The sequence below is a fragment of the Nicotiana tomentosiformis genome, chromosome 1 (genome assembly GCF_000390325.3).
Source record: "Nicotiana tomentosiformis chromosome 1, ASM39032v3, whole genome shotgun sequence".
NCBI classification, from domain to species: Eukaryota; Viridiplantae; Streptophyta; class Magnoliopsida; order Solanales; family Solanaceae; genus Nicotiana; species Nicotiana tomentosiformis.
Genome location: NC_090812.1, coordinates 26701317 through 26717141, shown reverse-complemented (window position 1 = coordinate 26717141; position 15825 = coordinate 26701317). Strand labels below are relative to the sequence as shown.

General features: G+C 36.7%; 2 protein-coding genes across 3 annotated transcripts; one reads left to right on the top strand and one right to left on the bottom strand.

Moving 5' to 3' along the window:
- The first annotated feature begins 3218 nt into the window (after positions 1–3218).
- Positions 3219–7827, top strand: LOC104119403 (FACT complex subunit SPT16-like). Of its 2 annotated transcripts, none has more exons than XM_009630891.4 (3): positions 3219–3374; positions 3497–3554; positions 4331–7827. In XM_009630891.4, exon 3 carries the CDS (start codon positions 4400–4402, stop codon positions 7610–7612), a length of 3213 nt encoding a protein of 1070 aa, XP_009629186.1. In that variant the 5' UTR covers positions 3219–3374; positions 3497–3554; positions 4331–4399; the 3' UTR covers positions 7613–7827. The 2 variants fall into 2 exon arrangements, with proteins under 2 accessions (XP_009629186.1, XP_009629187.1); XM_009630892.4 differs by having other exon boundaries at positions 4320–7827.
- A 924-nt stretch (positions 7828–8751) lies between these two features.
- On the bottom strand, positions 8752–14330 carry LOC104119402 (FACT complex subunit SPT16-like). The gene is made up of 2 exons (XM_009630890.4): positions 14007–14330; positions 8752–12293 (listed from the first exon to the last, which is right to left on the bottom strand). Exon 2 carries the CDS (start codon positions 12265–12267, stop codon positions 9076–9078), a length of 3192 nt encoding a protein of 1063 aa, XP_009629185.1. The 5' UTR covers positions 12268–12293; positions 14007–14330; the 3' UTR covers positions 8752–9075.
- Between the last annotated feature and the right edge of the window lie 1495 nt (positions 14331–15825).

Genomic DNA, 15825 nt, shown 5'->3' with positions numbered 1-15825 from the left:
TGCTATTTATTTATTTCCTTTAAATCTCCCTGTTTTCTTTCTATGCTTTAGTTTTTTTACCCATAACTCAAAAATAATTCCAATGCTCGAGGAGTGTTCCAATAGAGGTATTTTGCTCTCCAGATATCCAATTCTAATCCTATAATATTTTGTAACTTTGTTTGCTTTACTTGATATCGTATGAGATTATAGATTGTGCAAAGTTTTTATTCATGTTTGATTTCCTCAATTGAATTTGAATTTGAAAGTAGTAGCTTCACGCTTTCTTTGTTTTACTGCCCTCCCTGTGAGTGAAAATAAAAATGGAGAAATAGGGATTATGGCTAGCCAGAAATTGGTAGAAGAATACCAGGTATGTCACTATTTGTTTTTTAAAATATATCAGTTTCATGGACCATATTGAAATAGATTCATAAATATACACCGTTAAATCGACTTCTTTACTATTCTTCTACTCTGATTTTTGATTCTCACTTCTCACAAGTTTTTTTTTTCCCCACATATTCCTTGAAGTTTATTGAAAGAATTAAGAGCTTCAACAACACTTTATTTTTATCTTTCTTTCTGTTGATTAATTTTTGATTGTTATATTGCAAGAAAATTACTACATAATTGGACAATGATACGATCTGCAGATTGCTTGGATGAAAATTTTGTCAATATAAAACCTTTAGATGAGAAATGGAGCAGCATCAAATAATTGACTTTATAGTTTGTGGTAAATAATTCGGTAATTCCTTTTGAATATCTCTATGGGAAGGGAGTAGCAAAAAAGAATTGTAATTGTGTAGTAACGTAAAAGAGTAATTACATGTGCTTTTTTACTTTTTCTATCCGGTGCAATCGGTTTCTGAAGTTTTGTAAGTGCCTATTTTAGTGAAAAGTAGTAAAACTAAAGAATTCACATTTCTTTAAAATTCTTTAGCTGATTATTTATAGATGTAAATATTATATATAAAAAATCCGTAAGCAAATATTTTTTACTTGATTATCTATAAATGTAAATAGAATGGTTGTTATGGTTTCAACCTTTCATATTCCGTATTTTTGGACCGTTACAATCGTTCATGATAATCCATATTTATAAAGAATAAAAAATTCTTACAATTGCAATAGCTCTACGTGCAAGTTTCTTCCCTTATCATCTAGCCATTCATATTGCTTCTTCAATTCTCGCTTTCATTAAGAATATATTGAGTCTTTTGTATTGGCTATATTTCAACGGAACGTATACTCATTTTTACTTTGGGAATTACTATATTTTTTTATTATTTTACAATTGTTATTCTTGAAAAGAAAATTAACTAATTTAGTTTAAGTCCCGATATATGTGCTGACAGAAAGTACTAACAGTAATTGTTAAAATAAGATTATGAGAATGATATTGGAAACAAATTAATTATACTACTAGGCATTAGTTGTGTTGCAAGATATACCAAGTCGAATAAAATGACTTCAAATTCGATGAGTTACTCAAGTTTAACGAGCAATTTTGTGAGGTTGGACATGTCTTTTGAAAAGCATAAGAAATGCATATTACGTACACGTGTATTATATGATTATGAAGATTTTGTGCTAGATATTATGCATTTAAATATTTGAGAAAGAACAGTCAACTTTGAGAATTATTTATTTCAAAGCTTATCGAAAAATATACCAACAATAAAGTTGGTCAAAGAATACCACCTTGACATCACCAATTGGAGGTCTTGAGACATGCGATCATATGAACTTTTATATATATTTTATTTTTTATAAACTTTTGTATATTTTATTTTTTATATCATTCTTGAATTGGGGTTTAATATTTTTAGAAATTTAGATGATATGGAATACGTATGTAACTAAAATATGATTTTAATGATATTTTTCATCATAGATTCACTAGTTAATATTAATATAACTAATACCAATAACCAAACAATAAATAAATAATTTAATATCGAAATGAGTATCCTACAATAACCAAACCACATCCTACTACGAAGTGAAAGTAGTAACCAACAAGGGTTGCGACGATTCCTTCGTCCTTAATCAGTTCCCGAATTCAAGTTGTTGGGTACGAAGTCGCCTTTATCATGAACTCATATAGCGCTTTATCCCTTAAATGAAACTTTTCGGCACAAATCCGAATCGGCAAAGGGCCAAATATACCTCTGTACTTTCGAAAATTATCTAAAAATACCTCTCGCTATACTATTGGGCTATATATACCCTTCCCGTCATACTTTGGAACAAATATACCCTTATTTTGGATGTAGTGCCACGTGTCAGCACCAGACGAAAACGACCATTTTTTTTACCCAATTCGTTTTAAAAAAACCCATCACCCGACCCGTTTTAAAATTTAGTTTTTTTAAAGCATATATTTTGTGAAAACAGATTTTTTTTTGTTGTAAAAACTGGAAAAAAAAAGGAATTTGCAAAATATACATTTTTAAGTCTTTTCAATTTTTTTTAAAGTATGTTTTTTGTAAAAACTGGATTTTTTTTAAAAAAAAAATGCTTTAAGAACTGAAAAATATATATTCTGTAAAAACTGAAAAAAAGGAATTTTCAAAATATATATTTTTTAGTTTTTTCAATTTTAAAGTATTTTTTTTTTTGTAAAAACTGGAAAAAAAAAAAGATTTTGCAAAATATTTTTATTTTTTAAAAACTAATGCATATGTAGTCCACTGCTTTAGGAGAGTCTTTTTTTTTTTCTTCAGATTTTTAATTTTTTTTTCTTTCAATTTTTACAAAAAGAATACTTTAAAAAAACTGATAAGACTTAAAAATATATATTTTGTAAATTCTTTTTTTTTTAGTTTTTACAAAAAAAAAATAGTTTTTAAAAACGGGTCGGGTGGTGGGTTTTTTAAAATGGATCGGGTACAAAAAAAAGAAATGGGTCGTTTTCATCTGGTGGTGACACGTGGCACTCTATCCAAAATAAGGTTATATTTGTTTCAAAATATGACGGGAAAAGTATATATAGTCCAATAGTATAACGAATGGTATTTTTAGATCATTTTCGAAAATATATGGGTATATTTACGAATTCGAAATTAGTCAGGTCCAATACTAGAATGAGACACTGAATGGAAACCAAACAAATACAAATTGGGTAGATATGAAATGACAAGACGACGGGTATATGGGTTAATAGGGATCCGTATAACTGCGTAATATGTTGAAAGTGGAAGGATAAGGGAAGTCATTATGCACAGCGTATATAAACGCAACGAACCCTGAGCTGAGTCCCCATCTTAAATCAGACAAAACATAGGAGTATTTACTATATCTTCTTCCTTCGGAGCTCCATTGATGATCTTCTTTATCCATTATAAACGCATCAGATCTATACTGATCATCGCAAAAGCTTTAATCATGTAAGCTAATTCATCATTTTCCCTTCCTTTTTTGTTTTTAATTGATTTTTTGTTGTTTTGTGATTCAAACGTAGAATTTGAAAATAGTTTCTGAAATTTTGAGCTGTTTGTTATACGATCAGGAAATTAGGGGATCGGAGAAACCTTCATTCCTGAAACGCAGACTCAATCACTCGCTATGTGAGTTTCTACTTTCTGGTGCTAATTTCTCTTTATTGATTTTTTTTTTATTTTTAATTTATAAATTTCAGATAGTTACTGTATGTGAGTTAATTTCTGATAAATTGAACACCTTTAGCTCTTTTGGATTTTGGAAGTTCAACTTTTGAAGACTCATGTTAGTTAGTTTTAACGTTTTTCAGCTCGGAGATTGTTCTTTTTATTTACAACTATATTTTTTATTAGATTTATTAGAAATCCTATCTATGAAAATTAAAGTGTTTGCTTGGGAGAGAAAAAAGAACTCTAGCGTAATCTTGTACACCTTTTTTTGTGAATCTTGAAAATGTTGTTAAGGCTTAGTTCAGGTGGTGTCGCTGTAAAAGTTGGCGTTTGTCAATTTTTATCTCAGAATATGTTAGTATTGGGTTTGAACTGAACCATAGCCATAGGAAAACAAGAACGAGAGGATGAAATCTACTTGTTTTTATGACTGAGAAAATGGTCAGAAAGTTTTGGGTGGAATCATTAGGATTTTCAAATGCAGTAGCTTCCTTTTTTACTTTCCTAAGTTCATATCTGTTGGAGTAGTTAAATTGATTCAACTGAAAGGACACATGTGAAGCAAGTGATTTCCCTTTCCTGGCCAGCAAATCCATAAACTGTGTCCAGTTTCTTCTTGCTTTTTTAGCATACAGTTATCCCGCTAATTTTTTAACTTCATACAATTGTTTATCTTAAATTCTTCGCATTCTCTGGTGGGATACAAGTATAACTTTCTGATAGCTTTTTCACAGGTTCTCCTGATCATCTTGCTTGGCTCTGCACTTTATTGAGGGTTTAAGGACCTATATTCATCCTATTCGATGGCTGATAGCCGGAATGGTAATGTCAAGGTTTCTAATGACAAAGCATCCGGATCAGCCAATGCTTATGCCATCAATCTGGAGAACTTCGGTAAAAGATTGAAAATGTTATACTCCCACTGGACTGAACACAATGATGAACTTTGGGGAGCTTCTGAAGTTCTTGCCATAGGAACTCCTCCTCCATCTGAGGATCTGCGGTATCTGAAGTCATCAGCTTTGAATATGTGGTTGGTCGGGTATGAATTTCCTGATACTATCATGGTTTTCATGAAGAAGCAGATCCATTTCCTTTGTAGCCAAAAGAAGGCCTCCTTACTTGAAGCTGTCAAGAAAACCTCTAAGGACGTTGTAGGAGTGGATGTTGTTATGCACGTAAGGGCTAAAAAAGATGACGGAACTGGTGCAATGGATGCAATATTTCAAGCTATACAAGATCAGTCAGTGTTAAATGGTGATGATATGCCTGTTGTTGGACACATTGCAAGAGAAGCTCCTGAAGGGATTCTTTTAGAAACCTGGACTGAGAAGCTAAAGAATACACAATTTCAGCTCAGTGATGTAACTAATGGATTCTCTGATCTGTTTGCTGTCAAGGACACTGCTGAAATTATGAATGTGAAGAAAGCTGCTTATCTGACTTCATCCGTGATGAAGCACTTTGTAGTCCCAAAGTTGGAAAGGGTTATCGATGAGGAGAAGAAGGTGACACATTCTTCACTAATGGATGACACTGAAAAGGTCATACTTGAACCTGCAAAAATTAAAGTGAAGTTAAAGGCAGATAATGTTGACATCTGTTACCCTCCGATTTTTCAGAGTGGAGGAGAGTTTGATCTGAGACCAAGTGCGTCAAGCAATGAGCAGAATCTTTACTATGATTCGACTAGTGTGATTATCTGCGCAATTGGTTCTCGATATAATAGTTACTGCTCCAATGTTGCTCGGACCTTTCTAATTGATGCCAATCCATTGCAAAGCAAGGCTTATGAAGTCCTCCTGAAGGCCCATGATGCTGCAATTGGAGCTCTGAAACCAGGAAACAAGGCTGGTGATTCCTACCTAGCAGCACTCAGTGTAGTCGAAAAGGAGGCACCTGAATTGGTTGCAAACTTGACGAAATCTGCAGGAACTGGAATTGGGCTTGAGTTCCGTGAATCAGGGTTAAACCTTAACGGCAAGAATGATAGAATGCTGAAATCTGGCATGGTTTTTAACGTGTCTCTTGGGTTTCAAAATTTGCAAACAGAGTCTAAAAACCCAAAAACTGAAAAATTTTGTGTCTTGCTTGCTGATACAGTTGTTATTGGTCAAAATGCTCCAGAAGTGGTGACTTCTATGAGTTCTAAAGCTGTAAAGGATGTGGCTTACTCATTCAATGAGGAGGATGAAGAAGAGGAGGTGCAGGCGAAGGTCAAAGCTAAGCCTGTAGCCGCCGATGGACTCTCATCCAAGGCTATGCTTAGGTCAGTTAACCATGAGACATCAAGGGAGGAACTAAGGCGGCAACACCAGGCAGAATTGGCCCGCCAAAAGAACGAAGAAACTGCACGGAGGCTCACAGGAGGAAGTTCTGGGGGGTCAGATAGCCGTGGAGCTGTGAAAGCCACTGGTGAACTGGTTGCATATAAGAACGTTAATGATCTGCCACCTCCAAGAGATTTGATGATTCAGGTTGACCAGAAGAATGAGGCTATTCTTTTACCTATTCATGGAACCATGATACCATTCCATGTCTCCACTGTGAAAAGTGTATCTAGTCAACAAGATACTAACCGTACCTGCTATATCCGAATAATGTTCAATGTTCCTGGCACTCCATTCACTCCTCATGACACAAATAGTCTAAAGTTCCAGGGGTCAATATATGTTAAAGAAGTTTCATTTCGTTCAAAGGACCCAAGGCACATCACTGAAGTGGTTCAACAAATAAGATCCCTTCGCAGGCAGGTTGTCTCTAGAGAATCAGAGAGAGCTGAGAGAGCAACTTTAGTAACACAGGAGAAACTTCAAGTTGCTGGAGCCAAATTTAAGCCAATAAAATTGTCAGATCTGTGGATTCGTCCAGTATTTGGTGGTCGTGGGAGAAAGCTTCCTGGTACTCTAGAGGCTCATACAAATGGATTCCGCTATGGAACTTCAAGGTCAGATGAGAAAGTGGATGTTATGTATGGTAACATCAAACATGCATTCTTCCAGCCAGCAGAAAAGGAAATGATTACCGTCCTCCACTTTCACCTGCGTAATCACATAATGGTGGGAAACAAGAAAACCAAGGACGTGCAGTTCTATGTTGAAGTGATGGATGTTGTGCAGACAATTGGAGGTGGAAAAAGATCTGCTTATGATCCTGATGAGATCGAGGAGGAACAACGTGAAAGGGATCGGAAAAATAAGATCAACATGGAATTCCAAACATTTGTGAACAAGGTGAATGACCTCTGGGGCCAGCCTCACTTTAAAGGGCTTGATTTGGAGTTTGATCAGCCGTTGAGAGAGCTTGGGTTCCACGGGGTACCCCACAAGTCAACAGCTTTTATAGTCCCAACATCTAGCTGCCTTGTTGAGCTCGTAGAGACACCTTTTGTTGTGATCACTCTCAATGAGATTGAGATAGTCAACCTAGAGAGAGTTGGGCTTGGGCAGAAAAATTTTGACATGACAATTGTATTCAAGGATTTCAAAAGAGATGTTATGCGAATTGATTCTATTCCTTCAACTTCCCTTGATGGTATCAAGGAGTGGCTTGATACAACTGACCTTAAGTACTACGAGAGCAGGCTGAATCTGAACTGGCGTCAGATACTGAAAACAATTACTGATGATCCAGAAGAATTCATAGAGAATGGTGGATGGGAATTTTTGAATTTAGAAGGTACTGATTCGGAATCCGACCACTCACAGGAGTCTGATCAAGGATATGAACCTTCAGATGTAGAGCCTGTCTCGTCAGACGAGGAAGATGATGAAAGCGAATCAGTAGTGGAGTCAGAAGATGATGAAGGAGAGGACTCAGAGGAATACTCCGAAGAAGAAGGAAAAACATGGGAAGAATTAGAAAGAGAAGCAAGCAATGCCGACAGAGAGAAAGGAGCGGAATCAGACAGTGACGATGATAGGAAGAGAAGGAATATGAAGGCTTTTGGGAAAGGTCGTCCTCCAGAGAGAAGAAATCTCGCTAGCAACATATCCAAAAGACCCAGGTTTAGGTAAAGAGTGACAGTGGTAGCCTGCTATTCCGTTCTAGGCCATTTGTTTAGGCTACATAAGGTCATGATAAGCAGCTGTAAAATATTTATGAGACAACTGAGTTTAGACTTGGGTCTTTCTTGTAGTATAGTGGTGCTCTCTTTTTCTGTGTTTGCTAAGTAGTTTATTGGTGTAACATAAGATTGTGCAACTTAAGTTGGGTTAAGTTTCAGCTCATCTATTGACGTTGTCTTCTCATTCTTCAGAACTTAGGCAGTTGTTATTCAACTACATTTTCAAGGACAAGTAGGATAAATGCTCGTCTCTTATAGTTCAGAAGGTCGTGTTCTACCTATCGTTTAGTGTTACAGAAATACCTGGGAGTATTTAGCATTATCGCATATACCAGAAGCTTGTAAATATTTGGATACAGATGTGTCATAGGTAGGCACTAGGCTACTACAGCTTGAAGTGAGAATGTGACTGCATGGCTTAAATCTTTTGTGAAATGATCTGAAACTGGTACCAGTTGATGAATGTATGTGGCTGACACTTTTGGCAATTTGTCTGTCCGAATTCGAACAGCCATTCGCAATTTACCACCACAGTACTATGTTGCGCAACATCCTACCGCTTGATTTCATAAGGCAAAATTAGAAATATGGTGTTTACTTACGTGTTTTATTGCCCCTTTAGTTCTACTTTCAGTTAAGCTACTTGAAGAACTAGGGGCAACAGTGCAAAAATGGGAAGATGTATTCGAAATCATATGCATCTTTTTTTGTTTTTTGCTTTTTTTCCTTTCCCGTGGATAACCAATTGAGAGAGGCGACTTCTGATTTTCAGACAACTTAGGCTGGAACACGTTATGAGAACCAACATTTGATGCAGCTTTGATGTTGAAATCCTGTAGAATTATAGGAAGTACCTTGAACAGAGGCATGCCTGTCAATGTTAACAATGGAATGAAAATCATCACTTATCCCATTGTTATTTATTTATAAGATTCTACTCATGATCAATATGCCTGCCGTGTCTCTTGGGAGCAATTTTCTGTGCTCGGATGTGGAGCGTATGATCTAGCAGATTGTCTTATTGCTACAAAAATATTAACAAAATCAGTAGAATCGCATACTAAAAAGAATAAAATGAAAAGGCCAAGCTAAGGCATATACAGCTAGCATTTCTAATCTGACATGTTTAAAATTCGTCCCAAGACAATTTGCCAAATATATGCAACTTTCAGACAAACAATCTGCAGGTTTCTCAAAGACAACAGATAAAAGCATTAGAAATATGTTTCCACAGATTTGACGCTACTATTTTACAAGATCAAAATTACCACCTACTTGGAACCAAAAACAGCGAAAGAAGAAACAAAATGAAAGCAATTCTAAGATCCAGAATACGTTAAGACAACTATTTCTAGGCAGCTTGATTCTGCGCATCCTGAAGGAACCTAATAAAGAAACGGCATTCTAACACATCTACCTGAACTTCATTCGCTTGCTGGCAGCAGAACTGGGACCAACTCGTGACTTGCCAAAATTCTTCTTCCTCTTCCTCTTCTCATCCTCGCTATCTGATTCATTCCCATTCTCCCTATCTGCATAGCTTGCTTCTTTCTCCAGCTCTTCCCATGTTTTACCTTTTTCCTCCTCTGACTCTTCATCTTCATCTTCCTCCTCATCATCTTCAGACTCCACCAGAGATTCACTATCAGACTCATCATCATCAGAATCTGACTCAGGTTCAGCATCTGAAGGTTCATAACCTTGGTCTGATTCTGAATCTCCAGATGATGAGTCAGTACCTTCCAAGTTTAAAAATTCCCAGCCACCATCATCAATAAACCTCTGTGGCTCATCAGTTATGGTCTTCAACACTTGACGCCAATTCAGATTCACCTTGCTCTCATAATACTTGATGTCAGTTGTGTCGAGCCATTCCTTGATGCCATCAAGGGATGAAATAGGGATTGAATCTATCCGCATGACGTCACGCTTGAAGTCCTTAAAAACAATAGCCATATCACAGTTCTTCTGACCAAATCCAACTCTTTCCAAGTTAACAATCTCAATCTCACTTAGGGTTATCACAAGGAATGGGGTCTCTACCAGCTCAACCAAACAGCTGGAGGCTGGTACAATGAAAGCGGATGATTTATAGGGCACCCCATGGAACCCAAGTTCTCTCAGAGGTTGATCAAATTCCAGGTCGAGTCCCTTAAACTGAGGCTGGCTCCAAATATCATTCACTCGGTTCACAAAATTCTGGAAGTCCATGTTGATTTTGTTCTTCCGATCTCTTTCCCTCTGTTCTTCCTCAATCTCATCTGGATCATATGCAGACCTCTTTCCACCTCCAAGCGTTTGGACCACATCCATTACCTCAACATAGAACTGAACATCCTTGGTCTTCTTGTTCCCCACCATGATGTGGTTGTGCAGATGAAAGTGAAGAAGGGTAATCATCTCCTTCTCTGCTGGCTGGAAGAAGGTATGCTTGATATTACCATACATGATGTCAACACGTTCATCTTGTCTTGTGGTTGAATACCGGAAACCATTGGCATGAGCTTCCAGTGTACCAGTAAGCTTTCGTGCACGACCACCAAATGAGGGACGAATCCATAAGTCAGGCAGCCTAACTGGCTTGAATTTATTCCCTGCAAGGACAAGCTTTTCCTGAGTCACTAAAGTTGCTCTTTCAGCTCTCTCTGACTCCCTTGCCATAACATTACGTCGAAGTGTTTTAATCACCTGGACCACCTCACTTATGTGCCTAGGATCCTTGGAACGAAATGAAACTTCCTTTAGGTAAATGGCACCTTGATTCTTTGATGCATTCGCATCAGTAGGTGAGAAAGGGGCACCAGGAACATTAAATATGATTCGGATGTAGCAGTTACGGTTGGTGTCCTGTTGGCTTGAAACAGTCTTAACAGTAGCCACATGGAAAGGAACCATATTACCGTATATTGGTAGAAGGATGGCTTCATTCTTCTGGTCAACCTGAATAACCATCTCTCTGGGTGGTGGCAGGTCATTGATACTCTTATAGGCAACAACATCAGTTGAAGTCCTAGCAGTGCCCCTGCTATTCCCAGTTAAGTTTTCTGCACCGGCAAGACGTCGAGCAGTCTCTTCATTCTTCTGACGGGCAAGTTCTTCCTGGTGCAGCCTCCTCTTCTCTTCTTTTGATATCTCATGGTTGTCAGACCTAAGTGTTGCCTTGGCATGCATGGTCTCCCTACCATTGGACTTGGCTTTCACTTGCGGCTCCTCTTCTTCTTCATCTTCATTGAAGGAATAGGCCACATCCTTCAAAGCTTTGGAGCTCAAATGGGTGATCACATCATGGCCATCCTTTGTGACAATCACTGTATCTGCTAGCAAAAGTGAAAAATTCCGACTCTTTTCACTTTTGGTCTCATTCTGCAAATTATGGAAACCAAGTGACACATTGAAAACCATTCCCGGTCTCAACAGTTTATCATTCTTAGCATTAAGGATCAACCCCGACTCCCGAAACTCAAGACCGATCCCTGTCCCAGCAGATTTTGTCAGGTTGTTCACCAATTCAGGAGTGTCCCTGTCAACCACAGCAAGAGCTGCTTGATAAACAGCACTAACCTTGTTACCAGCTTTCAATGCACCAATTGCTGCCTCCTGGGCTTTAAGAAGTACTTCATAAGCTTTAGTCTGCATCTGAGTGGAATCAATTAGAAACGTTCTAGCAAGATTCGAACAATAGCTGCTGTATCGTGAACCAATTGCACATATGATGACACTGGCAGAATCATAATACAAACCATCATCATTGCTTGTAGCACTGGGTCTAAGATCAAAAATACCACCACTCTGAAAGATTGGAGGGTAACAAATATCAACATTCTCAGCTTTCAGCTTCACTTTGACTTTAACAGGGTCCAGAATAGCCTTTTCTGTGTCATCCATTAATGAGGAATGTGTTACTTTCTTCTCCTCATCAATTACTTTCTCAAGCTTCGGAACAACAAAGTTCTTCATAGCAGAAGCAGTCAGATGTGCAGCTTTCTTCACGTTTGTTAGCTCATTTTGGTCCTTCACAGCGAAAAGGTCAGAAAGTCCATTCGACACATCAATAAGCTGAAGGCCAGAATCTTTTATCTTCTTAGTCCACGTCTCCAAGAGCTTTCCTTCAGGGCCTTCTCGTGCAATATATCCAATAACAGGGGCATCATAAGCATCTGATATTGACTGCTGACGGATAGCATGGAGCACGTTGTCCATTTGAGTAGATCCATCCTCGCTTTTGGCCTTCACATGCATGACAACTTCCACGCCTACAGCTTCTTTAGCAGTCGATTTCACAACATTCAGCAATGAAGCTTTCTTTTGGCTACAGAGAAAATGTATCTGCTTGTTTCCGAAGACCATTATAGTCTCAGGGAACTCATATCCAAGTAACCAAATATTTACAGCTGAGGATTTCAAGTATCTCAAGTCCTCTGAAGGTGGTGGAGTAGCTATAGCAAGGACATCAGAAGAGCCCCAAAACTCATTTTTATGTTCACGCCAGTGTGAATATAAGTCCTGCAGTCGCCTACTAAAAGTGTTCAAGTCAATTGTATAAGCATTTCCACCTGCCGCATTCCCATTAGCAGGGGGACCATTTCCTTGTCTTTGTTCTGCCATTGTATGGCTATGACTCCTAGACTAATCTGGAAAAGAAAACACAAAAAGTGCACAAGTTACTGAAAGAAGGAGAATATAACAAATGCAATCTTAAGAGATCCTCTCTACAAATTCCAACAACTCCAGTTTCAAAAATCTAAAATATGTTTGCTGAATAAGCATTGTTAAATCATCATTCCTTTAGAATTTCAAAAAACTTGAAACTCATATGGACAATCTCACACTGTTTTCATAGTTATATCTATGAGACGTATCACTCACCAGAACCCAGTGTCTCGCCATTTTTGTCAATAAGTACTGAATCAGTTATAAGTTGCGGAGTTGCCCATTAAAAAAAGCATTTAGTTTTTTGTAGATAAAAGAGAACAAGTAAATAATACTCCCCAATGTGCAAAAGAATTCACAAAATATGCACTCCTCTACATTGTTAAGGATGATTCTTTTACCCAAGCACAAATTATTTAATGAAATTTCTTGGTGTGCAACAAATGAGGTCAATTAATGAATTGCCAAGCACAGCCCTTCGAGCTATGGGAAATTCAAAAGGCAAGACATGAAGAGACTCTTTAAGGATATACAATAACTTGGAAATAAATTTAAAATAGGGAAAGGAAAACGTGAAATTACTATGATAGCCACCATAATCCATGATTTTCAGAAAAATTTAATTTCCAAGAAAGCATATTTTAACTGATTGATGCATCTTCCTGATTAAAACAATACAGGACCCACCACAATCAATGAACAACTCATAACACTATTGAGACACAATTTACACTTTTTTTTGTGTGTGAAGTTGATACTCAATATACATGTTCTCATGAAAATTATTGGACTTTCAACAGAATTATAGCAAAACTTGAAAAAAACACCGAATATATTAAGAGCCTACAGAAGATTTCCACATTATACAAATTTACCAACTTTAATTGAACATGGTATGTCGTGGACAAGAACAAAAGCTTTATCTTATTCCGATAAACTTGGGGCATTCTGTACCCGCAAAGTAAAACAATGCAACATTGAATGGTCAAGAGCTGACACTTTAAACTCAAAGAAGCAAAATAACACCAAATTCTCCAAGTATGACAAAATAAGGTTCACTAAAGCTACTGCATAATAAATAACAAGCTCTCAAAAACAAAGATAACAAAAGTCTAACCAATATAGTACTATATTTCACACAAAAGACTACCCCAAAAAACACAACCTCCAATTCAAGAACCAATTTAGGGTTCTATAACACAAGCTTCAAAAACAAAGTAGAATAATGCCCCACGCAATACATCATATTTCACACATCAACAAACGCTAGAAAACGCCAATATTCATAAATTTAGACTAAAAGGCACCCCGCAGGCATCCCACATTTAGGTCTAGAGAAGGGCCACACCCAGAGGGGTATAATGTAGGCAGCCTAGCCGGCAGCCTAGCCTGATGATCCGTAACCTATAAGTAACACTGAGATAACTTTACAGTTGCTCCAATGCTCCCCTCGACTCAAACACAATACATCATATTCAAAAACTTAGACTCCAACCTCAAAACTAGGGTTGGCGAATCTACTAAAAAGGTGACAAATGATTCCAGATATATTCCATTTGATAAAGCACAAACCCTGAAAAAGCCCGACGCGGTAACAAAACTGGGATTCTAACAACAAATTAGGACTTCTGAAGTCACATGCAAAGAGGAAACGTGCTCAAATTAAAGAGGCAAATAAAGAGGGGAAATCTCACATAGTTAGCTCTTACGGGTAGAGCAAAGAAGACAAAACCATATTAGGGTTTCAAAACTCGACAGCTGAGGGTAGTGCGCGGCGCAATGAGCAGATTAAGGGTTTCGAAATAGTACTATATTTCATAAACACGAAAAGTGTTCAAATGAGCACTGAAAAACGGATGGAACAGTGAAAAACACGTTGAAAATCTAAGCACGAGGAAACGATTGGAAAATAATGAAAAAAATTGATGAACCAAAAATGAAAACTGCGAATTTCTAAGGAAGAATTGAGTGAAAGAAAGGGGTTTAGAGAATGGGAGCGAATGACTGATTTGAAAATCGACGGGGTTTTGGGAATTTGATATTTATATTCATCACTGATATGAAAAGAGTCTCGGATTTATAAGAAATTACACTGATTGCCAGTTGGAATTATGTAACGGTTAAGGGTATATTGGTACTTTTACATGTGTCAGGGAGGAGCAGTGAGCTGTCAATTGAAGTGCTGCTGCGTGGATATAAATTGCGACGTCGTTTCGGTTCATGCGTTTTACAAATGGCGGGAATATAAGAGCTTGTTTCCCACCAAAATCATCTCACTATCCGAATAGCCAGCAAAGCTACACTTTGTGTCCTTTTTCTTGGTTATTAGGTCTTTCAAATAATACATTCTCTAATTCTTTTCCAGGTTACACTTAGATTGATAATAGTTATGATGATTAATTTTCAAAATTTATTTTTTCTTTTTAAGTTGAACAACTTGTTAATTTTTATATATTTGACGGTAAAATCATACTCCCTCCGTTTCAATTTATGTGAATTCATTTGACTGGGCACGGAGTTTAAGAAAAGAGATAAAAACTTTTGAACTTGTGGTGTAAAATGAGTCACATATATTTTGTGTGGCTATATATCATTGCATAACGGTAAATTATTTCCAAATAAGGAAAGAGGTCATTCTTTTTGGCACGGACTAAAAAGGAAATAGGCTCACATAAATTGAAATGGAAGGAGTAAATTCTATTATAATCAGATAACGTGATTTGAATCTCTTAAGTCTTAACTTTATTTTCTCAATATACAATCCATAAAAGCTAATTAAACTCGTGATCACTACTTGCGAAAGGTTTGCTATTGAACAACTCGAGTATAAAAATTTTTCTTAGTCATTGATATAAAATCAAACTATGACATTCAATTTAAGATGAAAGTTGATTTGATACTCTCTCATTAAATAAACATTAGAATGTTGCACATTAAAAAAAAAAAAAAACGACGCTTACATATTCTCTCACAATAAAGACCAATGTGTTATACAAGGATCGGTATTTTCTTCAACATTTATATTTTCTTAGTCAAAACCGTCCTATTATAAAATCTTAATATCATATATTATAGTAAAACTCTTTATTAGAGCTAACTTTAATCATTAATCATTAAAGCATATTCAAGTGAATATTGCAAGATATAAAGTGTGAATGAGGTACGTGTCTTACTTATCGAGACATTAGCCTTATAAAATTTAAGTTATCCGTGATTATCAAAGTGATTAATTGTCAGCTCTGTGAGTAGACTCCCTATTTCAACTTCGCATTTTAAAATATTGCTTTTAAACTACGATAACGGAGAAGTACCATAAACTATTAGCGAAACGGAATACCTTTAAAATTGAATGATGAAATTAAATTTATCGCGCTTGTTTACCCGAAAAATGGACATAGTTGAATTTATACGTAGTTTCGAGGATATGTAGCGTAACTTAACACAAAATGTAAGGATAAATAGAAATGTAAATATAAATTGCAGAGAATGCGAAATAGATAAGGTTGTCAGGAA